The sequence below is a fragment of the Sander vitreus genome, chromosome 23 (assembly GCF_031162955.1).
Source record: "Sander vitreus isolate 19-12246 chromosome 23, sanVit1, whole genome shotgun sequence".
NCBI classification, from domain to species: domain Eukaryota; kingdom Metazoa; phylum Chordata; class Actinopteri; order Perciformes; family Percidae; genus Sander; species Sander vitreus.
Window position 1 is genome coordinate 12,484,122 of NC_135877.1, and position 27,059 is coordinate 12,511,180.

At 40.7% G+C, this 27,059-nt stretch overlaps 2 protein-coding genes across 2 annotated transcripts in view; both read right to left on the minus strand.

The window, feature by feature from the left end:
• The window catches only part of adipor2 (adiponectin receptor 2), a 29,087-nt gene extending 26,383 nt beyond the window's left edge, over nucleotides 1-2,704 (minus strand). The window contains exon 1 of the mRNA XM_078281645.1: nucleotides 2,571-2,704. The gene's annotated coding sequence lies outside the window, so the exon portion shown is untranslated. The remainder of the gene's footprint in view (nucleotides 1-2,570) is intronic.
• A 7,862-nt stretch (nucleotides 2,705-10,566) lies between these two features.
• wnt5b (wingless-type MMTV integration site family, member 5b) lies at nucleotides 10,567-27,059 on the minus strand. Its single transcript, XM_078242898.1, has 6 exons — nucleotides 26,333-27,059; nucleotides 25,123-25,210; nucleotides 24,676-24,835; nucleotides 20,463-20,755; nucleotides 12,675-12,833; nucleotides 10,567-12,559 (listed from the first exon to the last, which is right to left on the minus strand). Exons 1-6 carry the CDS (start codon nucleotides 26,506-26,508, stop codon nucleotides 12,260-12,262), a joined length of 1,176 nt encoding a protein of 391 aa, XP_078099024.1. The 5' UTR covers nucleotides 26,509-27,059; the 3' UTR covers nucleotides 10,567-12,259.

Sequence of the window (27,059 nt, forward strand, 5' to 3'; positions counted from 1 at the left end):
TATTATTGCTGGGGTGTGGCTAAAGGCAGGACATCCTGTATGACTTCATGCTTTGGATGAACTTGATAATAATGGTTAATACACACGCGCCCAGGTCTGCCTCACAAATTTACTAACACTTATATATTTACAAAGCAACATGCATGTACAATAGCTGTTAATGCTGTTTACGCTGAGCAGTGTTTAGAGCGTTATATGCTTATTGTGCCTACGGACACAGTAATTAACTAGCGACAGGCTTATTTAGCTGCGAGTGTTATGTTTTTACATTTTCACTTATAGGCAACAACATAACAACAAACTATTTAAAAGAAAGGCACATTTTGTTATTTTAGTTTTGTACACTACACACACAGCCCTGTTTTGAGTAGTCAGGGAAGAAGAAAAAGCTCACAGAGAATAGAAGAAGAATATGAAATTAAGAGAGAGGCAGCTACCCTTTCTTATGATCAATACATTTTGCACTGACAGTTCTCTACTATTCTTAGAAGCTATGTTTAGCTGCTCTTCTAACTGGCACACTGTCAAAGACTGACTTCATTTTACATTAAATTCTTGTTTGTTGTACTTCCAGTAAAAAACATGACGTATTGTTCAATAAATAACCATGTTGAGCAGGGTGAGACTCGGTGCATACATCAGCTCAAGCAATGGAAGTTCTGAATTCATTCTTTGTATAATTGAAAATCATTATCTTCCAACAGGAAATGACTGCAAATGTTCTGGTTAGATGACTCTGAAGTGTCTGAGACACAACTCCGATAAATGAACTCCAGCTGGTAAACTTATTGTGGTGCTACTGTGCTTTGTATCCCTATGTTGGTTTTGACATGCATAAGTGCAACTTGAGAATAACAGCAGGGACGGGTGTGTGTATTTATATTTACAGATCACAGTTTTAAGTTTCTTGGCTCCTTCTTTTAAGTATCCAGTGCTGTTAAGTTGTACAGGAGCAAACCTGCACTGGGAAATAATGACACTGGGAAACCCCAAAGGGTCAAACTGCACAAGAAGGCACTGATTAAAAATGCAAATAGGTTTCAACACAAATACCAGCTAAGACGCTTTTCTATGAAATATCCATGGGCTAATGGTGCTAGGGAATAGCTGGGAGAGTTTTTTTGTACATATAAAGTTAGGCTATCAGCTACCCAGCCCATGAAATATTTATGAGATGACATAATGCTTTCTGAACACTGAAATGGGACAAGTAAAAATAAATATTAAGTAGCAAAAAAGTGATAATTTAATACTCTATAGTCACTTGTCAAATACATTTTGACTATAGCTGCTGAGATTCCAATATTGTAGAAAGCATCATATTTATATGGCAAAATAGTAAATATTGGCTGGTTAAGAATGGAAATGTTAGCTTCTTCTTCGAGCAACTGTTCAGGAAAACTCAATAATAAAAACCATATGGTTTACTGTATGAAATATGTGTTAAATCCCCACAGACTTATATAAAGCAGACGGATTGGGTTCAGATCAAGTCTTCAATTCAACAGGAAATTAACTTATACTGTCTTACAACACAATTTGTTTATGATGTAATTACGGCATAGTCTTAAAGGGTTCTACAGAAAGCAGTATTGTCTTGATCTGAAAGGTCATGACAATTTGTTACAAAAACAGCCTGTTGGCTACTCAGGTTTAAATGATTTACAGCAATTTATTTCTGATTTCACAAGACATAAAAATACAACAAAAGCAAGCTAGATATCAAAACCTGGATTTCAAAAGAACAGGAACCAAACCAGGACTGACAAGTGATTACATTAATCAGCATTTCCAGCAGCTAATTGCATCTTGCTGTTTATAAGATAATACAGGTTCTCTCAGCCATTCAAATACGAAAACAAATACGCTGAAGTGCGCAAACATAGCAGCAAATTGAGCCATGCTAACCAATGCTCTAAACTCCGACACAGAGTACAGAGGAGTCAACACTGGCGATCAAGCAAGACAAAGAAACCCAAAACTCCAGCCAGACTACCTTCTGTTGACAACGACAAAATGAATACGTACTTGCAACACACAAAAGGAGCGTTTTTATATGTTTGACCTTAAGCTGTTGCAAAACTGTTTCACCTTACATTTGACCATTGTCAAAGGTATAATAAGAAGCAGGCTGCAGCCGGTTGCAGCCTATCGACGGGCTATGATGATGGTTTGTTTACACCGAGCTAGCGAGCTGGCTAGTCCGCTAACAAGAGCTGCCACATCCCAAAGAAGCCAGATAACTATTTAACAGAGCTTGTGTTTCTTTTGACAGCTTACCACATCGACCTATCAGCCTTTACATATTCCAAATAATGCTACATGTGAGTGATAATGTTTCGTAAAGAGAGAACAAAGCCCTGCTTTCATGCTGGCTAGCAGATTATGCTTCTCTCCGTTGTTTTGACAGCCAGAATTAGCTGGATAGCAAAGCCGCTAGCTGGCAGGTTGCATTCAGAGAGGCGCTAACGTTAACGCTAGGAAAGTCCTAGGTGAATTGAACAGTCTGAAACAAGGTAGAACTACAATAATAACAATTAATAGTGACCAGTGTCAGTTGTAATATTCACCTGGCCCTGATGTCTGAAGATGAATCCGTCATCTGGATAACGTAACACAGTTAATGGAGTTGTAGTCGCTGCTCTGCTCCTATACTATTGAACGATTACTGAATGTCGCTAGACCAAACTGGACTCACTCAGCGACGTCGGAGGAAGGCAATCACTGCGTGACGCCGCTCGCATGAGCGGCAGATAGCCAATCACATCGCTCAACGAAAAAAAGCCATTACTTACGATCAGGAACAGGAAAAAACATTCTGTAGTTTTTCACGACTTTGGCAAATGAAATGATAATAAAGTGTGTACAATTAGTACATATAGCAACATTTCAACGCTGAAACAAATATATGTGAGAGGTTATGAAATATGATGTTCCCTGTGCCACTCTGTATTAATATCAATGGTGTTTTATGTATTCATTTCAATGGTGTTTTAGTTGTGTGGTCACCAGTCTTACAGTTAGAAACGTGTTTGGCAAGTAACTGCCGTATGGAAATTGAGCAACTTTCAACAATGTTTGGTCAGCTAACAGCCTAGAGTATATAATACCACTTAATCATCATATACAGATGGCCTACAGTATACAGTAGCCTACACATTTAGGCTGCAATTCTTAAGTTTAGCCTTTAAAATGTCATGGAAAAAACTGAAAAATGACCACCTCAAAATCCAAAGTAAGTAACAAAGCCAAATCATCGACTATAGATCTATGGAAAAACGCAGCAGCACAAGTATCAGTCCTAATGACCTCAGAATCACAAGAATTAGAGGAGAGTGACTAAGCAAGGTGTGATTTCTATTTTTACTTATTTGTTTGTTTTTGTTTTCCTCGAGACCGCAGAGGGTGGGGGTGGGAGAGGGTTTTTGTTCTTGTTCAATTGTGTTTGTCTGTTCTGTATGTTCAAAAATATAAAAATAATAAAAAATTGATCTAAAAAAAAAAAAAGAGATAGCCTATTCAATGTTATCATAATAAAAAAACAGGGAAAACAACAACTACTGCCATTTAACTGCAGTATGCATTCGAGGGATATATCCACGACATAATATGCAACCGATGAGAGAATAATTTCATCAAAATGAAGCTAAAGCCTATAGGTCATGCAATAATGTGAGCCGCCTCATACGCTGACCATTCAAATGGGAAACACACAAATTGAGGAACAGCTATGTTCATGCACAGCAGGGTAAGTGACATTTGAAAATAATCTAATAATTATAATAATTATAAATCAAACAGCTTATCCATAAATCTTGTGGAATAAACACAAGACATTAGCTTGAACACTTTGCAATGATAACATTCTCCTGCTTATATTTTTAGCGATTAACAAATGCTGAAATATATTTTAAAGTATACTGTCGACATTTAGCTAGTGTTGAATGGAGCCTCCCACACTGCTTGATAAACGCCCGGCCTGTCTCCCCTTGGGTTTTAGGTTTCGGGAAGGGAAAAATTCCACCACCCCGTCCAAACTTTTAGGATACCGGGTATCGGATTTGCACAACGCTTCGGCGTACGGTGTTTCCCTCGCTCGAAAGCTTGACAGACCTCCCGCGCCTAGTTACGGTTGCTAAGCCACGATTGGCCTGTGGCGGTTTTCGGGCGTGGCTTAGCGAAGGGTCAATTGGATACACAACTTCAACAATTAATGGACTATCAAAATTGTTGACAATTTTCAGTTGATAGACACATTTAATTGTTCCAGCATTAGTATACATTTAACTAATGTAATGTCTTCTAAAATAAGAAGTTATTCTGTAGCTGTAATAATTATATTTTTAGTAATGTTCATTAGTAATTCTTGCAGACAGGTCAATAATCCTCACCACGTGATGAGCAGCTGTACAGTATAAATAAAACCTGTGCAGGTGGTGTGACACTTGAACTCCACTACCATATCTGAGATGGGAGTATGGACTGTGATAAAAATGGCCTCATACTGGGAATCACACCAACATTGGATCACCTGTTCTCTGCCCTCTCTGCTCCCCAGGGCCTCTTGTACATATCCATGGGTGTGCTATGCCAGAACACGCACGCACACACACACCCTGCCGTGCTACAATTATGGTTAACTCTGATTGCATAATTGTGCAGATGGATTTATTGTAGTGTAAGGCTGTGGCAGTTGGGTGTGTTGCTTTGCTCTCAGCACAGTTCAGTGCAGTTTCATTGGTCTGGTTTAACAGGTCTCACCAGTACAACAACAAGTTTACCAACTTTTTCAACAGATATTTCTTTGTTTTCAGGGGAGGAGTGGTCTCAGAAATACCATTTGGAAGAGGTGATTCTAAAAATGTTTAAAACCTCGCTGCCATTGCTGTGCTAATGCAGACATTTGTATCTCTCTGGTGAGACAGTGTGTGACGTTACATCAGTACTTTGACCTGATTATTGTTGTGTTCAATGAGTTTATCTTATTATATCAATGAGTTTATCTTATCACATCTTACCTGATTGATAATATTTTTTTATGATTAGTGTAAAGTTTTGTTTCCTTTGAACTAAGATGACTATGTAGTTTATAGAGATGAATCTGAAAACAAGTTTACAATATACAGTAATATAAAGATATAGTTAGATATGTATAAGTTAGAATAAAACTGTGTGTGACTGCCCTACTCATCCAACACATTTACAGAGCAAAGAGGTTTACAGTATTTATTGGATTTCTGACAGCATTTCACATAACTTTAAAAAGGATGTTTACATAACTCATTATGTATTCAACGCATGGTTTTATTGACTAAGTCAAATTCTTTTCAGCTTATCGGTTGAACTGGCTGGCTGGCATAGAGTTTGTTGACAAAGTCCACACTCAAGGCTGGAATCATTGATTTTCTTACAATACAACTGATGTGTTTTTAGAGCTCTGTGCCAAGGACTCAGTATACACAGGCATACAATGTCTAGTACTGATGGTGTGGTTCAACAGATGTTTCTCTGAAATCACAGAATAAAGTACCTCTAAATACGGAATGGATGGTTGCTTTAAAATTGTCTGTTCTAGGAATTTGTGTCAGTTATCCTTCCTTCTCCTGGGAACAGCAGATACGACTGGTTGGTCAGATATTGGAAAAGGAAAAATATCTCAGCGTCTTGGTCACACATCTATGGCCCTATTATCACCAACACATTGACTAACTTTAAACAGGTGGAGGAGCAACTATGCTACACCAACAAGTGGCATCTGGACACCCCAATTTGGCACAATACACACTTAATGTCTGGTAACAAACCCTTTGCTTGTAAGCAGTGGAGTGACTGAGGCATTTATACTGTAAACCAGCTATTTAATGAGAAAGGTATGTTGAGTTTTGAAGACCTGAGAGCTAGTTTTGAGGTCCCCAGGACATCCTTCTTCTTGTATCTGCGCTTAAGAGTAGCCCTAAAATGTTACGGAGTGCCATGGGGAAACAGTCTTGAGGCGCACCCAGTTATTAAATGGTTTGTTGATTTACCTGTGAGAGGATTAGCGTCTAAGATCTATGCTAAACTTTTGCAAGTATCCATAGGAGAACTCCCAATAGCAAGGAAATGGGAGCGAGAGCTGAGCACTGAGGGGACCGCAATTAATTAGGAGACAGTTTGCGACAATATGTTCCATTGTTCCAAGAACCCAAATCACCAGTATTTCCATTTCAACATATGTCATAGGACATACTGGACACCTCAGAAGAGATACGTCTCTAAAGTCATTCCCACTCCCTATTGCACGTTCTGCCAACCTGAACAAACTGGAACTTTCCTGCACATGGTCTGGGAGTTTGAACAGGTGCATGAGTTCTGTAATAAAACAACATCAATAATATCTGATGTGATAGGATGTCGAATTCCTACTGACCCAATTGTCTTGTTACTTAATGACAAATCTAAATTACATCTGCTTGGGAGACAGAAGAAAGTTTGGCTAGCCGGCGCAACCGCAACCAAGAAAAACGCTGGCTCTCCCCCCCCCCCCCACTCGCTTTGTATGAAACAGTGGTTGGCGTATTTTCTAGACATAGTTATGCTTGAGCTCTCCACAGCAAGGATTACCAAAGCCAAATCATCAACCATAGACCTATGGAAAAACTCAGCAGCACAAATATCAGTCCTAATGACCTCAGAATCACAAGAATCAGAGGAGAGTGACTAGGCAAGGTGTGATTTCTGTTTCCGTTTTTGCTTATTTGTTTGTTTTTGTTTTCCTCGAGACTTCGAGAGGGTTTTTGATCTTGTTCAATTGTGTTTGTCTGTTCTGTATGTTCAAAAATATAAAAATAATAAAAAATTGATCTAAAAAAAAAAAAGAGATAGCCTATTCAATGTATCATAATAAAAAAACAGGGAAAACAACAACTACTGCCATTTAACTGCAGTATGCATTCGAGGGATATATCCACGACATAATATGCAACCGATGAGAGAATAATTTCATCAAAATGAAGCTAAAGCCTATAGGTCATGCAATAATGTGAGCCGCCTCATACGCTGACCATTCAAATGGGAAACTCACAAATTGAGGAACAGCTATGTTCATGCACAGCAGAGTAAGTGACATTTGAAAATAATCTAATAATTATAATAATTATAAATCAAACAGCTTATCCATAAATCTTGTGGAATAAACACAAGACATTAGCTTGAACACTTTGCAATGATAACATTCTCCTGCTTATATTTTTAGCGATTAACAAATGCTGAAATATATTTTAAAGTATACTGTCGACATTTAAAAAAAAGTGTAGGGTTTAAGAATTGTGACTCCTCTGGCTCATTCCATGTTATGGCAATTGCAAATTCTCAAAATACCCATTTGTTTGTTTTTCAGCAGCTTTTCTTGGCAGATGATTTGATATGCTTCTAAACATATGGAACTGTTAGCTAGTTCCATAGTCTGAACACTCTGTAGCTTTTGTATATGTATTTGTCTGGTCTGTGGCCTGTGTTTGTATGGTTCCCGGTGTGTTCACTTTACACCAATTGCAACAGAAACCCGTGATGCATATGTACAAAATTAGCTGCGGTGTGTGCAGCTATGTGTGATAAATCAGAACTATATGTAGTCTGTAATCTCTCCATGTGCAAGAGAGGGGGCTGATGAACTGCACAAGAGCAAGAGTGGAGCTGATGTGAGAATTACAATTTCAACTCACAGTACATTTACTGAATCTACAGCACCATCCCAAAAGGCTGTCCATTCTGCTCCAGCCACAGCTTGTAGAAAGCATATGGATGAATGAGCTTACAGTACAGTTAAGTGGCTGAGGATTTCTGTTTGACTTGGTCTTGGAGCTCTGGGTGAGTTTGAAAGACAGAAGAGAAAACTGGAAAAGGCAAAAAGAGAGCAGTTGACACAGCAACAGAATATGAATGTATGTATACTGCATGTATGAGTGTGTTAAAATGAGGTTGTGTCTTCTTGACTTCAGCTAATCCAGATCAGAGAGTTCGCCTACTGATGTCTTAACTACAGCAGCTGCTGGCTAATCCACACGCACGCGCACACACACACACGCAATACCCCATTGTACAGTTTGCCTCTGGCGATCTTGGCTTCTTTTTATCTGTGGACATTTGTCTATTTTAATGTTGTTGTTGTTGTTGTTGTTGTATGCCCCTGCTGGACAAAGGACGAGCAGAAACCAGAGCTTCCAACTCATCCTCTCCTGCTCCAACATATGGGAAGAACAGGTTGTAAAGGAATTATTGCACATTGCTCAATGCCCAAAAAAATGCACAGAAATGAGAAAAGATGTTAAGATAAATTGTACGAGCCAGTCTTGCAGCAATGTCGTCCAACTGCAATGCAACTGTTAATAATTGGACAGCTGGTAGTCAAACACAAAAAAGGCCCTGCAGGTAAGAACCAGAGGGTCAGATCAGGACTCATCCTTAAACACTGTACTGATGTTCCAAGCCAGTGTGCGTGCAGATGTGCAGAGACACTTTTTGGCTTTTTAAAGAGACCCGCGGCTACATGTTTCATCCCACTCTGCTGCTCAGCTGAGAGTTAAAGCTGTAGAGAGGAAGATAAGAGAAATGTTTATAAGCTGCAGGACAAGCTCCAGATCATCAAATACCTGAGGAGACAAAAGTCAAACTCCAAGGTGAGTGGTGACTGAAAAATGTTTCTTATTAATAGGTTCCCCTTGGGGACTCTGGCTTAAATCAGTAAGAAAAAAAAGTAAGGTTTGTCCCAGACAATGATGCCAAATATACAAGTTTGTCTTAAGGCACAAAAGTCAGCGAAATACCCTGATGTCAGAACATATCGACACTCTTCCCTCTTGCATAAAACCTAGTATTATATTGGTAAAAAAAACACTCACACATTCTCAAAAGAGCAAGAAAAAGCCTTATGAAAGAACCTGACTTTTTGTTTTTTTTTGTTTCAGAGATGACAAGCACAATAAAATTAGCAGCATCACCGCAGCAGATGGCTGTCAGGTGAAAAGGATCAGAGACACAACCAGATTACACTTACGCTGGTCTAATCTTCAGCAAACACACACGTGCACAGACACACTTCACAACACTATCAGACAAACGCATAAACCATCAATGTAGAATTAATACATTAAAGTCTTTGTAGGCATAATCAGAAGCAACAGTAGTAGTTTTGTCTGTGTTGAGAAACCGAGTCCTCTATCAGGTGAGGAGGATTACACAGACCGAGACAGAACAACAGGTCGGTCATGCTGCTCTGGTCAGTGGTCTAATCCAATTAGCGGTGAGCAGCTGAAAGTAAAAGGATTGTTAGTTAGGTCACTGTACAGACTAGCTTAGCCATGAGTATGAGCTTGACAATCAGTGCTGAAAGTTGTTAGAAGTAGTTCAGCAAAGCTGCTGGAGCATTTTATAGAGTTACAGAGAAGAGCTGAAGTTGCACTGCTGGTGCCATAAAGTAACCACAAGAGAGTCTAAAACATATGGACAAAAAAAAAAAAATTTGAAAAGCAAGAGTGGAAAGCAGCCAGGCCTCCATGGAGCAGATGAGGAGTCAAGGAAGCTTTGGGATGGAAGTTTGTCTATTTGATGGGATCAAAGGTCTCGAGGAGGCGTGAGAAAAGGAAATCAGAGAGAATGGCCATAATAAATCACATCCTTGAGTGCAAAAAGACGGCGAACAAGTTTACAAACATACACATTTTACTTTTTTGTGTGAGAAACAATACATACATATGAACACAATTTGTCATGTGGTATTAAACATGAAAACATTCAGATTATCTGCTCATGTCAGTGCTGTAATACTGATATGATCGAGATTGATGGATCCATGGGTTACTTGAAAAACTGCACTCATTAATCATGAGAAATGAGCAGGTATAAGGAACTTAATTAAAAATCCAACAGTTTTCAGCAGACAGTTAAATAGTGTTAGTGTCGGGCGATGAGTTTATTCAGAGGCCTTGTCACACTAACACCCCATCAGTCTGCTAACTTGAGTGGAAAAGTCGCAGTTTTCATGGCTAAAACATGAATTTGGTTTGGCGTGTCATTTATTCCTTGCAACATTTTGTAATTTTATGCCGTGAGATGATGACATTACGATGCCATTTATCAAACTCGTAAATTGTTGATTGTAAAAGCCAATTCTGCATCATTGTCACCTCATCTACCGATGTTTTAGTTAGAGATTTAATTCCTTAATACAAAAATACTGCACATAACATTACAAACGACTTGCTACAAACTATAATTAGTGAAACAAAAGACATTTAGCCAGTGCTTCAGTCTAGAATGACTTACTGTAATCGTTAATTTCTTTCATTTGTGTCATTTAAGTGACTTTGTTTTCTATTAGCTGTGGATGCTTTATTTCATTTATAATTTTGGCAGTGTTGTTGTGATGGCACTACTGTAATTCACTTTCTTGTACTGCATTACTTCACTATTTAGCAACTGCAGCATCTTTTCCCAAAACATCATGGAAATGACTGGTCTGTGCTGGTCAAGTTGGTGAAAACAGACTTTCCAAAAGAACTGCAGCAGACGCAAGAACAGAACAAAGCCTCATTGTTGAAGACTAGTTTATCAAAAGAGTACACAATAATACTCATGTATAAAACACAGAAAAAACAAATGAAATGAAAAACAATAATAAAATATACCTTCTTTTCTGATCTTTTTTTTTTTTTTTTAAAGTAGCACGTAATAAATTGCAGTCCTCTGTTTTTTTAACGCTCACACATTCATTTTTCCACAGCATGTTCAGTCCTCTTCTGCTTACTTTGTCCTCTTCATGTTGTTATCAACTGCGTCTATTGATTGGATTACATTATACACTTAAAATAGTCTCAACCCAACCCATACAAGTTGCAAAATTCATGGTATAACAGTATTATAAAATGGTAAATTGGTGGCAAAACTGCCAAAAATCCACAGCACAGGGCTTTTTGTTGACTTAAGTTACATAACATGTGATGAAGAGGTCCACTCACAGTGAACGTGTCTCTTAGTGCGGGTTCATTAAGGCAGACACAGCACATTAATCTCACTAATGGAGGTCTCGCTCACTTCACTGTCAGATGAAGGACGCTGCCCATGCGAGCTTCATTAACCTGCGCAGACACACTTGTCAGGACAGGTGCCGGAAATCTGCTCTAACAGCCGTTGTTACACAGAGATAAATGGATAGAGTGTGTCCTGTAAGTCGTTAGTCCTTTTTGACTTGAAGATTAAGTGTTTTTATTGCATTTTTAAACAGAAACCTGCAGCTGGAAATTCAGTTGAGTGGCTTATGAAACTGTCACCTGCAAAATAATCACCCAAAGTCACTTTATTTAAACTTTTTTCCCACTTTTCTCTATTCCCCTCCATTCACCCCCTTTCTGTTTTGCACCCCCAATAGGTGATTCCTCTTCCACCTGCTGCATTTCTGGTGTTCTCTGTCGGTATTGCAAGTGTTTGAGCAACGTCAGCACAACTCACATATGCATGAAGTTCTCTTGCAGGGTTAAAGGTCAAAAGTTCTTTGAAAGAGAGACGGTGACACCAGTCAGCGATTACATGGCTTCAAAGAACTGTACTGATTTGTGGGATTCCAGAGTATATGAACACACACGTTTTATAAGTCCAAAGTGTGCCTGAGGTTTGTTCGAGTCTCTTTAAATAACAATCAGAGTTGTATGTTTATTTATTATTTAATTATATATTTATTTGAGCTCTCATATCTTTGTTATCACACTATGTGTCCACTTCTAGGGTCCACTTATCCTTGCTGTCCTTCTGTGTTCATCCATTTAGTTTTGTCCTTCCTTTCCTTTCCGTCCCTCCTTCCTACAGGGTTGTGATCAGGATATTATACAGGAAAGCAGAAAGTGATGGTGGAGGGGTGAGAAACAGGACTCTCCGTTGTAAAATAGTGTGGAAGAAATCACATTCCTCCTCGCTTCCTACTTGTGTCCACCTTCCCATCCATCTGTTCTTCTTCCCATTTCCCCATCATTGTGCTGTTCACACACACAAATAAAAATGGCCACGCAGGTGTTATGCAGCTTTTGCTCTTCATGTAAAAAAGGCAGGAGATTTATAAATGGAGGAGAGAAGGAAACTGGTCAGAAAATAGAACTTCTGTGTCTTAACGTTTCCTGAACAAAACCCTGAAAATCTACCCTTCACCCATCCATCATCCCGTCACCTCTTCATCTACTCTCCCTTTCCTCCTTTTTCATCCCCTTCCAATCGTCTATCATGTGTCAGGGTACTATTTACACACAAACTGGTCCACGAGCGTTGTGCAACGCTTGCACTTGACGTAGCAGCACCAGTGGAACTTGCAGTGGCAGCGCTCGTGCTTGTAGGTCTTGAACTGGTCGTATCCTCTGCCGCAGCACATGAGTTCGCAGCCGTCCATGCCCTCCGAGGTTTTGTTGCAGAGACGGCCCAGCGTGCCCAGCGAGCCTGTGGTCTCGTTGCGGAGGCAGTAGTCAGGGCTGGTGTCGATGTAGACCAGATCATCCGGGGTCGGGGTGTTGAAGCGTTTGTCTACCAGCTCCAGCTTGCCCTGGTATACGTGGAAAGAATCCGTTAGAGAGACATTTAGGATTATTTTTCAGGCTTATTCTGTTTTTGTCCATGACACTCTAGAAGGAGTGATTTATCTGCTATGAGTTCAATACCTTGCGTCCAATGCGCATGGCAGCTGCACTGTCGTACTTCTCCTTCAGGAACTCTCCAACACTTCTGAAGTCGGCCAGCTGGAGCCAACATGTCTTCAGACTGCAGGAACCTGAGACGCCGTGACACTTACAGGCCACATTTGCAAGGTTATAGGCCGCCTGGTGGAGTGAGAGAAAAACACAAAATGTTAAAAAGATGTGCTTGTTTGGTTTATACCTGATTTTAACACTATCTTATCTATACAGAGAGAACAGTAACATTAAACATCTGTACTCTAGGTCAACTGTGCTTTCACGTTAGTTAAATGTCTAGCTTGCTGAATAGCAAAAGGGAAATAAAAAGGCACTTTATAGCTTTGATTTTGACTTTCTTATAAATCAAATGATAATTGTAATGTAAAAAGACAAAATAATAAAGGGAAGAAAAGAAAAATGATTCTAAAAAAATAAATTCTAAATGTGGGGGGGCTCATGACTGGATCCAGGCCAGTCTGAAGCTTGCATGTTGTGCTGTGGACCTACTGTTATATTTGCTACTACGCTGCTGCCATCTAGTGGTCAACATGGGTAACACTCCGAGTAATGCAGAATATATGTGTTCAACAAACTGCTCCTGGAGAAATTAAGGTAAATTCAGATGACAGATATTCTTTTTATATTGTTTTTATTAATGGACTATGGAGCTTTGGGTCATTTTCACAATTCGTTTAAGCTACTGCTGCCAAAAAATGTATTAATGGCTGAAAGGTGAGACACCACATCCACTTGGATCCACATGTGCCAGCTACACACTTGTCCATGCACTGCTACACCTCCTGAGGGACTTTTTCTCCAAAATTAGCTTCATACACCAACAAATGTAGAAATATTTCTGACTCCGGTTTTCTGTCACCAAAACCCCCTCCTGTTAAAATGTGCGGTAAAATATATAACCAAAGGGGGAAGATGCAAAGCAAAGAAAAACAAAGAAAAGATGTTTGCTCCATGCGCTGTTCTTCGACACGGCTGTCAGTACAATTCCACCAAACAAAAACATACAGCTAACTGAGAATAGAAGAGCTACTACTAATGTAGAAATGTGGCTCTATTGTAAATTCAGTTTCCCACACAGCTCCGAGTTAGAAAGCAGTCATTTTAAAAAGAAAACTACAAGATGACATATTATTAGTTTAGCTATAAAGTCAGTGAAGTCATCCTATAATAGAGAGATCATGGGATAGACTCACTTATTTGCCATTTATTACTTTCTTCATGCATACAGCATCATTTGCTGTTCTAGATCCGGCAAAATCCTGCCTAATTTAAAACTAAACAGCCTATTTTTTTTTATCCAAAAACACGGACCCATCATCTAAGGCACTATCTCCAGATCTTGCAACATTATCTTCATGTATTTTCACTATTTCTTTGCAATATGAGTGTGCAAATTGTTTTGGCTGGGACTTTTTTTTAACACATGCTCACATATGCTTAGAAAACAGAACAGGAAATACAAGATTTATGGTCGTGGCAGCGGTGGACTTTAGGGGGAGCCCTTCACACCCCTGCTGCTCCACCAGGCAAGTAAAGCAGTATTCAATAAACAAGTCACATAACACACCCCTCCTCAACACACACACACACACACACACACACACACACACACACACACACACACACACACACTATACCATGTGCTATGTCACTAATTGCGCATTGTGTTATTTTTCGTGTTTGAACCAATGCCGTTCCCATCATACTTGCTGAATCAGTTATTTCTGATTCCTACTTTTCCCCTCACACAAATGAAACCCATCACTCCTCACATTTCCTGATCTCAATTACCTTCTCACCTCTGTTAACCCTTGCATCCCAAACAACCCCGTCCCCCACCTCCCACCCCTCCTCCCCTCTCCTCTACTTTACTACCCAGCAGGCATAGCACTCGGCACCCTCCAATCCTGTGGCTCGACCCCTGTGACCCCGTGAGAGAGCAGGGGACAATGACATTTTGTAAAGCTTGAAGTCTTATTTTGAACTTTTGTGGTTCTGTTTTTAATATTTCCACACATTTTACAAAAGTTTGAATTCAAATGGCAAAGAAAAAGGGCAACTTTCTAAAAAAACTATTTAACTGCTATTTAGGAAAGTATCACGCATTTCTCTGAATATCTCTTTATTGCTCACAGTAAGAGAGGAGTTAATAGGTGTAAATGGGTTTTTCAAAGTTAGAATTAGTTTCATACACACATCATCAGGAGGAAATCCTCATATTTTATGACTCCTTGTTGTTTTACGAGCCCTTTGTTTCCTCAGATCCCATTCTGTGAGGTTTATTAGAGGTTCACAACCACAGTAACAAGAAAATTAGGATTTTTTATCTATGGTCCCACATTGTGGATAACATTTCAAGGATATTAGGAAGAAGATGTTTTGATATCAGTGGGAGGTTTTGAGAAACAGCCTGAAACAAGATCTACTTCCGTTCATTTTGCAATTCTTTCTCTCTATGCAGTCTTTTATGTTAAGTTTTCTGTACTTTAATGCTATTGCTGTTGTTATTTTGTACATGTCCATTGCTTGATTCATGAATTTGAGCTACAGCCTTTGAATGGTACTATAGAAACAGCTCATTATTATTCCCGTTATTAATATTACAAGCTGCCAATAACCTCTTGCTGTCAAATTCAAACCATGCATACACTCTGTGTGTCTGCCTGTGTGTGTCCTGCATCATACTGAGCTATTTGGTGGGTCGTGCCTGCTGGGCGCAGTGACACTGGAACACACACACACACACACACACACACACACACACGGTCAGTCATCCGTGATGGAGACACGGTCTCTGTGTCAGGCACAATAGGTTCTGCTCAGACAGGGATAGGGGTTAGGAGCCGTGTGTGTGTGTGTGTGTGTGTGTGTGTGTGTGTGGAGTCAGTACTAAAATGGGGCAGAAATAGAGAAAATAGCCCACCCTTTGTGACACAATAAGCAATGAATGAGGAGTTAAGATAACCAAGAAGTGGGACACATTTTCCTTCCGTATCTTCATGTTGTTACAATCAAAAATACTGTTATTAAATTTAATCTTAACTTTTGTTTTAAGGTCATTTTGTGACATGCGGTTTGCTTTATTTACCCAGCTCTTAGTGTTTCTGTCCTCCTCTGCTGCTCTCCCTGATGTTTCTACCTTTTTTGTAAAGAACTGCTTCTGCTTGCAAATCAAAGATCATTTTTTAAATGTACATGATTGCACTGAAACAAACTGAGGATAAGATTTTTCTCTTAAACTTCCCTTTAAATAGCTTGAAAGAAACAGAAAATGTAAACTGTATTTGCCTGTGACATCAATTAATAGAAGCTACTGTTTATCATATTTCTGTTGAGTGAAATATTTAAGCCTAAAATGTAATTTTAAACAGCTATAATATTACATTGAATAGAAAAATTCTGTAGGTTTTGTGCATTATTTTGTGCAATTTCCATGCAATTAATCATGACATGTTTGGTATCATTTGAAAACCCAGTGTTCTTGGTCACAATTTAAGATTATTTTTTTGGGCTTTTCCGCCTTTAATTGACAGGACAGCTAGGTGACAAAGGGGAGAGGGGGGAGAGAGAGGGGGAAGACATGCAGGAAACCGTCACAGTTCGGATTCAAACCCTGGACCTCTGCGTGGAGGCATAAAGTATATGTGCGCCTGCTCTACCCACTGAATCAACCCGGCCACAATTTAAAACACATTTGTGTGTGTTTAAGAAATGATATGAGGACCAAAGTGGACATAAGTACTTAGAATAACACATTCTTGTGCTTTTCTTTGGTTCCAAACATACATAAAATGTATTAAATCAAAACAGTTAAGAAGAGCAGCAAAGTGATCCACAGGTTGACAGATACATTTGAAAGTTTACTTCTGTGTTCAGAGCAGAGGTGTCCTGTTATTGTCTTTAGACTGGGAATGTACATCTAGTTGTTTTGGTCTCTATGTGACAAGCCCTGCCTCATTTGATTTGTGTGAAACGGAGACAGTGGACCTGGGTGGCTGTGTGTGTGTGTGGTGTGTGTGTGTGTGTGTGTGTGTGTGTGTGTGTGTGTGTGTGGGTAGGTCTTTGAGAGTCGGGGGAGTGTGACGGAGGTCCATCCCTCACCCTGCGTCTCTGTCTCCAGACGCTTGTACACACAGACGACCATGTTATCCGCCTTCCACACAAATCAAATGAAGCTGAGCGTATACACACACACACGCACGCACGCACGCACACACACACAGACACACACACACACACACACATACACACACCCACACACACACACACACAGCGGCACGCCCCTGTCACCTCCACAAAAGCTCTGCGGTTTGCCTTGTTCAACCAAGCAAGACAAATCCTGCATAGGGACAAACTGGCGTGTCCACGAAAAGAAAGAGAGAAGAGGGGATGAAGAGGAAGAGAGAAACTGTCTTCCTCTCACTCGCTCTCCTTTTCATCTCCCTCTTCTCCTCTCTTCCGTTTCGATGGATCGACAACAATGAAAACCATGGATCAAAAAGTAGAGAGGAGGAAAATTCATTCAAAAGAGTCTGTGTGTGTTACAGAAAGGCAGAGGAACTCTCTGTGTGTATGTGTGTGTGTGTGTGTGTGTGCATGTGTGTTAATACAAGGCTGTAGCAACAGATCTTTCTCTCTCATACACTCTCCTATAGCCCCAATGGGACCCTCGGCAGAAACACAACCTCTCCAGACCCTCACCTTTGACCCCTGACACACACACGCACACACACACACACACACACACACACACACACACACACACACACACACACACAGACAGCGTCTTTGTCTTGCAAACAGCTTAAAGCTCCTCTAACTGAAGATAAACACATTCTCCTGATCCTGATGTGTACCAGAACGGGAAAATGTACCTTTTACGAGGAAGGTGTATATGTGTGTGTGTGTGTGTGTGTGTGTGTGTGTGTGTGTGTGTGTGTGTGTGTGTGTGTGTGTGTGTGTGTGTGTGTGTGTGTGTGTGCGTATGGCCTAGTCGAAGGTGAAAGGTTTATTTTAGTGCATTTCTCTCCACCTGAAAGCGTTTCCAAACACATTTAGCTCCAATATCAAGTTTGGAGCTTCTAATCAATGCTGTATGGCAACCAGAGAGGGCCAAAAAAACCTCAGGAACCCCAGCATGCTAGTTTACCACAAACATACCACCATCATTTATCCATCATTTATCCATCCATCTGACCATCCATCACTCCCTTTCATGTGCTATTGCACGTTCCCCAAATTTTACTTAATCTCATCATACAATCAAGCATGTTATTTTCCATTGTGTTGCTACATTCATATGTGTGTATTATGAGCTTTTACGAGTGTGTGTTACTTCATTGGAATGTGCATTGACCTGGCGACCTAGCCCGACTCCAAGGGCGTTAGCAGTTATACCATTTGGACCCTCCCAATAAATAACTTACAAACACACGCATCGCACGTGCACGTACGCACACACACACACACACACACACACACACACACACACACACTGCCAGGTAAGGCACACACATTCCTTACAGACATGCAGATTCCTTACAGACATGCAGATATAGGATACGGTTAGAAGTGGGGCTACACACTTCTTAACCGCATCCTTACTTCACTAAATTTTAATTTCCAGAATATTTTTTGAAGACAAAAACAAATGTGTGTTGTGTCTCCCGTACCTGTCTCCCTGCTTCATTATTCTGCAGGTTCATCAGTGTTCTGGCGTGCTCAGCAGAACCACGTGGGTAGTTCTTCTCCCTCTCCCTGGCGTCCACGAACTCCCTGGCAAATCGGTAGCCATAATGCACGTTGTCGCCGCAGCCGCCCCACAGCCAATCGCGGGGCAGATCACGGGGTCGAGCGGCACGACTACAGCCGCAGGTGGAGAGCTCGCCCTCGCGGCACGCTCGGCTGATGGCGTTGACCACGCCGGGCGCGCTGATGGCATAAGTGAAGGCTGTTTCCCTGGAACCTGATAGAGAGAAGAAAAAAAGTATTTATATTATAAATATTTAGATATGTATAACTTATAAAAACTTGAGTTAGTAAGTAGAGTAACAGTAGATAACACTTATACACAAACAGTAAGTTACGTTTTGTCATGATGGCCATCATGTTTTTTTTTATTTAGGGCTGTAGGGAATGTGTGTGTTTACTGACAGGAAACATGGGTAACTGCTCAGGTTAACCCCTCCCCCCAACACTTACACACGCATGCACGCACGCACACACACACACACACACACACACACACACACACACACACACACACACACACACATCATCACACACGCACACACACACACGCACGCACACACACACAGACACACACACACACACACACACACACACACACACCCACACACACACACAGCGGCACGCCCCTGTCACCTCCACAAAAGCTCTGCGGTTTGCCTTGTTCAACCAAGCAAGACAAATCCTGCATAGGGACAAACTGGCGTGTCCACGAAAAGAAAGAGAGAAGAGGGGATGAAGAGGAAGAGAGAAACTGTCTTCCTCTCACTCGCTCTCCTTTTCATCTCCCTCTTCTCCTCTCTTCCGTTTCGATGGATCGACAACAATGAAAACCATGGATCAAAAAGTAGAGAGGAGGAAAATTCATTCAAAAGAGTCTGTGTGTGTTACAGAAAGGCAGAGGAACTCTCTGTGTGTATGTGTGTGTGTGTGTGTGTGTGTGCATGTGTGTTAATACAAGGCTGTAGCAACAGATCTTTCTCTCTCATACACTCTCCTATAGCCCCAATGGGACCCTCGGCAGAAACACAACCTCTCCAGACCCTCACCTTTGACCCCTGACACACACACGCACACACACACACACACACACACACACACACACACACACACACACACACACACAGACAGCGTCTTTGTCTTGCAAACAGCTTAAAGCTCCTCTAACTGAAGATAAACACATTCTCCTGATCCTGATGTGTACCAGAACGGGAAAATGTACCTTTACGAGGAAGGTGTATATGTGTGTGTGTGTGTGTGTGTGTGTGTGTGTGTGTGTGTGTGTGTGTGTGTGTGTGTGTGTGTGTGTGTGTGTGTGCGTATGGCCTAGTCGAAGGTGAAAGGTTTATTTTAGTGCATTTCTCTCCACCTGAAAGCGTTTCCAAACACATTTAGCTCCAATATCAAGTTTGGAGCTTCTAATCAATGCTGTATGGCAACCAGAGAGGGCCAAAAAACCTCAGGAACCCCAGCATGCTAGTTTACCACAAACATACCACCATCATTTATCCATCATTTATCCATCCATCTGACCATCCATCACTCCCTTTCATGTGCTATTGCACGTTCCCCAAATTTTACTTAATCTCATCATACAATCAAGCATGTTATTTTCCATTGTGTTGCTACATTCATGTGTGTGTATTATGAGCTTTTACGAGTGTGTGTTACTTCATTGGAATGTGCATTGACCTGGCGACCTAGCCCGACTCCAAGGGCGTTAGCAGTTATACCATTTGGACCCTCCCAATAAATAACTTACAAACACACGCACGCACGTGCACGCGCACACACACACACACACACACACACACACACACACACACACACTGCCAGGTAAGGCACACACATTCCTTACAGACATGCAGATTCCTTACAGACATGCAGATATAGGATACGGTTAAGAAGTGGGGCTACACACTTCTTAACCGCATCCTTACTTCACTAAATTTTAATTTCCAGAATATTTTTGAAGACAAAAACAAATGTGTGTTGTGTCTCCCGTACCTGTCTCCCTGCTTCATTATTCTGCAGGTTCATCAGTGTTCTGGCGTGCTCAGCAGAACCACGTGGGTAGTTCTTCTCCCTCTCCCTGGCGTCCACGAACTCCCTGGCAAATCGGTAGCCATAATGCACGTTGTCGCCGCAGCCGCCCCACAGCCAATCGCGGGGCAGATCACGGGGTCGAGCGGCACGACTACAGCCGCAGGTGGAGAGCTCGCCCTCGCGGCACGCTCGGCTGATGGCGTTGACCACGCCGGCCGCGCTGATGGCATAAGTGAAGGCTGTTTCCCTGGAACCTGATAGAGAGAAGAAAAAAAGTATTTATATTATAAATATTTAGATATGTATAACTTATAAAAACTTGAGTTAGTAAGTAGAGTAACAGTAGATAACACTTATACACAAACAGTAAGTTACGTTTTGTCATGATGGCCATCATGTTTTTTTTTATTTAGGGCTGTAGGGAATGTGTGTGTTTACTGACAGGAAACATGGGTAACTGCTCAGGTTAACCCCTCCCCCCAACACTTACACACGCATGCACGCACGCACGCACACACACACACACACACACACACACACACACACACACACACACACACACACACACACCAAACAGCCCCACAACAATAGACTATAGATGTGATTTCAGGTTCTAACTCTGTACCTGGTTAAACTCTTACAACTTTAAACACCAACTCAGTGATTCATAATACATGCAGCATACGTGCAGCATTTAATTAACTAAAAATAAAAGTTTTTCTCATGTACTTGGCCTTTGGGTACACCTGTAGTTCTGGCTAGTCAACCCTAATGTTAACACCTCTTTCCGGAAACAGTTCCTGTTACTCTGTTGAACAGTTCTGTGGATTATTCAGAGTAAAAAGAAGGTAAGAAATGTTGCAACTAAATGTAATTTTTTTTAATGCAGTGAACACCACCAATAAAACCATCTCCATTGAATTGAGGTAAAGGCAGAAAATTCTGAAATGGACACCTCAAATCTCCGCCAAATTAATTAAAACTATCTGCATGGGTACCACTAGAGGTAATGTATTGTAATTTGGGTTAACTGACCCTTTAAAGGTGCAGTAGGTAAGCCTTATAAAACTAACTTTTTGTCATATTTGCTGAAACTGACCCTATGTTCGAGTAGAACTACATGAAGCAGGTAATTTAAAAATCAATCTGGCTTCTCTGGCACCACCTACAGCCTGTAGTGTGATTTGCAAAAATCCACCGCTCCCTGTTCAGATGCACCAATCAGGGCCGGGGGGGGGGTCTAACTGTGTGTCAATCACTGCTCAGGCACAGGCATTCATTCTCCCTTGTTGCACTACGAAGACCTATACATGCAGGTACATGGTTATTTACCTTTACTAACATGTAGACATACTTGTAATGTTAACGTTGAACCACAAAATATGGATTCTTCTGACTAAATCTACTCAATTTCAAATAAACAATTAAAGGAAAACCTTTCTCTACTCAGACTGCTGTTACTCTTTGTAGTTGCCTTGATGCATAGGCTAGTATTCAACACACAATACCATATTAATGATTTCTGTTCACTCTCAAGACTAACACCATCTAACACTGTGGAATACACAACACAAAATGCATGTCTATTCTTTGCATTAATACACAAAAAGGACAAAGACGACTGCCTGACAGGTAGGATGCTAAGTACTCTGAAACTGAAAATTTACATGTGAACAGCGAAGAGCCCTGTGGTATTTCTGGTTGAGACTGCATTTACAAAGACCACAGTGAGATTTATTTTAGATAATTATAGGGTGACATTTCTCTCTTCAAATTATATTAGACATCACAGAGAAGTCCTAACAAAATGTCCTTATTCATGGATGTTGGCCCTGCTCTTATGAGTTTAGTGGCCTCTTACATTATCATATTTTTTAGTTTCTCTATATTCTTGTAATGTTGCTACAGAAAACTGACTTTATAGTGTCATGTGTTTGGCCTCTATAGAATTTTAGAACGTTCCTGCAGTTGCACCTTGTTACCAATGTGGTGGTTTTGATCTTACTTTGGCTGTTATGTTGTTTTATTCTATTGTTAGGATGCTTTCTTTAAACACAAGAGGCAAAATTAGCCTTTTATGCTAATTATGACACATTAACAATTATAGCTTTTTTCACCAATGTGCACGTCCCTTTCAAATAAACTAATAGAATGAAATACATGTACACAATTGTCAGTTATTATTTCAATATTTTTCTTTAAGCATATTATACGTGTCAGTAATAATCAGTTTAGGCGTAAAGTCTTCTATAGTATTCTGCATCTTCTATAGTAGGCCTATAACACTTTGTTCCAAATGAAACATTATAGGGTAAAGGTGTGTTTGTGTATTTACCCATAGTGTTGTATACTTAAAGTGCTTTCCTGTGTTATTTGTAGCCCATAGTATCGCTCTATTATATTATGCCCATAGCCTGGAATCAACAGCAGCCAGCCAGACAGGCAGGTATGCATGCAGAGCTGAGGCGTGTGAGCTATTCATTCAGGTTTTCGGAGCAGTGTCCCAGTCAGGATGCGCGTACATATTATGCAGCAGGATAAAGAGAGAGAGAGGGGACGAGTGGTTTATGAGACTGCGGAGCCCAGACTTCAAATAGCAGGTCCGGATCTGCCGGCTCGGTGTCAGCTCATCAGCGCATTTCAAAAGAGGAGCCGCGGGACAATGGACCGACTAACACCTCCATATAAACCTGGAGATAGACTGACTGTCAATAGAGAGACAGGCAGAGAGGGACGGAGACAGAAAGAGCAGCAAACACCTCGTCTGACTGCCCGCAGCGGATTTGACACTTACTTGTTGATGAGAGGTTTCCCACATCGCCTGCTGGGAATTAGAAGCACTGATACTGATCCAGGATCTGAACTACTGGTGGATACTTACTAAAACCACTGCATAGAGATTACACGTTGTTGTTTTTTTTGTTGCTCTTAATTTTCTAGTTTTTATGCGTTTTGAAAACCGCCTCGCGCGAGTGTTGGTGTCTTCGGTTTTACTGAGAAAGTCCATTGCAGTCCATTTCATTGCGCATGCGCAATGTGGGAACGGCAAGTGAGCTGGTAATCTTCCGGGCAAAAGTTTCTGTGCTATTTGGAATCACAGGCTCTTCTCAGTAAAATTTTATGAATACCACAATTAATAGGCCTAATAAAAAGCATTTTAGTCATCTTAAAGTATTTGTTTCCTTTATGACAAAATAGCTAAATCTACTATAATCCCATAGACTAATAGATGTTGCGAAAAACAACCACATACTTGCAGGAACTAGGAAAATCCTACAGTAAAAACGAAGATATAAATACTAAATATTCCTACAATAAGAATAGCCTACTTTAAATTCTGACTATACTTAAACACTCTGGAAAAATGTTTAGACCTCCTGTGGACCCTGAATATTGTAATGAATAAATAATGAATCAAACACAATTAAGCTGTTTGCAGAAAAAGACATCATAATGCTCTATTACAGGAATATTATGACAATTGACCATAACTCTAACCCTAAGGCTGTATGACCGGTCCAATGTGATGTCTCTACCAACCCTCACTTGCTACATTCAATTTTAGGCGATTGGAGGCTGTTCACCGGTGTATTATTATTTGGCTATTTGACTGACCTCAAATGACCCCTTCTGTTCTGTAAAACATTCAACACCCTGAGCTGCATGACCTGTCTAAACCCTTGTGTTAATAATCATAATAACAGTCAAAACAATGTAAAACAAGAAATAGGTGTGTTACTTACTGCCACCATGTAGTAAAGAATGCAGTTTAAAAGATTAGAGGAAGGATTAGAAGAAGGATTATGGTGACAAACATGACAGAAAACTCTTGCTTGGTTTTCAGGACTAACCTGTTTATGTCACCTATAACAGTTTCTGTCATTGATTATTTTATATTTCAAAATAGCCAATAACACAACGAAGCTGTTGACATGTCTGAGTTTAACTTCTGGGCTTTTGCATGCTTGATGAAATCCCATTTTCTTGTCTTACAACAGAAAACATATTGACATTGAAAATACACAATCACACAGAATGGGAGGCAACAAAACAAAACACAGAATTAAAACCTGTCATCACTAGCAAATTGATTATCAGGTCTTTTAAGAAAGGAAATATACATTTACATACAATAACAACAACCTTTCCTGATTCCATCAAACAATGAACTCACCAATCTGCATGACCCGCCCAAACACTGATGTGTTGTCCACAGTGCTGCAGTTCCACCTCCTCTGTCTGAACTGGTACTGGCACTCCTTGATGCCTGTCTTGGCTCCGTCTCCGATGTAGATCATGTGGTCCTGGTACAGCTGGCACAGCTTCCTCTGGCCCTGCAGCACAACAGAGAGATTAGCGGAGATTAGCACATTAATGGTTTGATACTTTAGCGGTCCCTGTGGGGATATTCTTCTTTATTTGACCATTTCATCAGACTCAGGGTTGGAGGAGGAAGATCAGGCATTTCCCTTTTTCGTTGATGCTGTAGAGCCACAACATGCAAAACTGAGCTCCTTTTCTATCAGAATATAATCATCACTGAATTCAAGTTATGAGAGAGAATGTTTACAACATTGAATATGTATTAAAAAATAAGTCTAAAGCAGGAACAGAAACTTACCTGGGAGAGACCAGACAGCTGACTGCAGAGAGGCTGAGCTCCAATGATATACATCTCTGGCCGCTGGATCGGGGTCAAAGCTAGTGACCTGAGGAGAGACAGAGGCCATATTAAGTCAGTAAGATCAAAGATTAGCGGCAATGACAGGGTTTATGTGATGTACGACTCTACCTCTCTGAGAGGGGCTCAGCGCAGTAGAGGACAAAGTTCAGACTAAAGTTTATAAGTACAACTGGCCTATAAAGTGTAGATAAATAGACTCTTCTGGTGTTCATCTTTGAAACCACTCCCATCTTGTTTCCTTTTCTGTCCTTTTCTCCCAAACATTGAACCCTAATCATACATTTTTAATCACTTTTGCTTTAAAAGAGTGACAATTTGTGCCCACACACAGATAATATGACAGTTAATCTGACTGTTCACACTTTAATGGCCATCCAAAGGCTTTCAAAACCAAGGGAAATCAAATTGTGTGGACATTGTCCCTATCTAGTGCTACAGGTAGATCATCTTATGTATAATAATCAATGCATTCATGAAATTATGGCACGATTTGGGCAACACCTGTGTTATTGGATGGTTGAGTGCACTGCTTAATGGATATGGCAAACTATAAACTATCCTACCTATTCTGATTCTACATAAACTGACAGGAAGGTGAGCTCCAAAAGCATCCACTAACCTGCACACACCCTCCACTACATTACCAAACTGCATTGTTGCATAGTTGTCTTGTAAGTCAAAAACAAGTGTGGCTAATTGTCGGTCCTATAGGCACAGCAGCAGGCCACCATGCAGTGCCATTTGGGGCTCAGCCAGGGTAAATATTGTGACAGAGCCCTCACATTTGTTCCATTCACTGTTAGGGCTCTACCACAGGACTGGGACATCACCCCCAAAAACACACACACACACACACATACACAGGAGGCAACACAAAGTCTGTTCACATTTTCCCATTTGTCAATAGCATACAAGCAAAAGACATATGGAGGATTTGATGAGAAAGTAAACTTTTTAAAACATGTTTTAAGGCTTGTGTCACATACAAAATGATACTATAATTATACTAAACTTATTCTGAAATCTGTCAAAGTTGCTCTCCTATAGTTAACACTAAATGGAGGTCATAGTTTATCCACTTTTTATGCGTCAACACCTTCCAAAAAATAATAATCAATCCACCACCAGTGATCGTTCAGTTACTCACCACCATGAGTTGGCATCCACCACCAGCAGTTGGGTGCTGCAGGCGAGGAAGGCGGCTGCCAGCAGCAGATGTCGCACGGCACCGCTACGCTTTCTCCGGACAGGCCTGTTGTCCATGGTCCGCCGCGTCAACGCCACACAGCCGGTGCTGGGGAAAGTGCTCTGCTGTTGAGACATGGGCAGAAAATCAGGAGGCGTCCTGCTCCGTCTGGAGGCAAACCCTGTAGCGCTGGCGACACAGTGAGTTCGAGTCCAACTCACGTGTATCTTGTCTATTTTCTTACAGTCCACTTGTCTTTCACTCGGTCTTCTCCTTTCCTTGCAGTCTCTAGTATTTAAAACTACAAAAACAAAACTGCCATTCAAAATAAACTGAAAAGGTCAACCAAAAAAGGGCAGAGTTTGTAATCCCCAAGGAGTTTCACTGTGGTTGAGAATCGAGCTGAGATTACTGAAGCATTTTTCATAAAGGTCAGAGGCTAAGTGCAAAAAAAAAAAGTGAAGTTTACTGGCTAAAAGTCGTGCGTAAAATGGTTTGGTATCAGTTGGGTTTTACGCAAAGTGCGAGGACAGATCTCCCTCTCCTGTTGAAGCAAAGCTACAATGTAAAAAGTGTAGTCCCGTTGTTGTCTTGAGGAAAGATTAACAAGGAGATTAAAACGCTAATTGAGCAGCAAAGCGACTGTTCCTTTCCCTTCCTTCCTGTCCCCTTACAACCACTCCACATC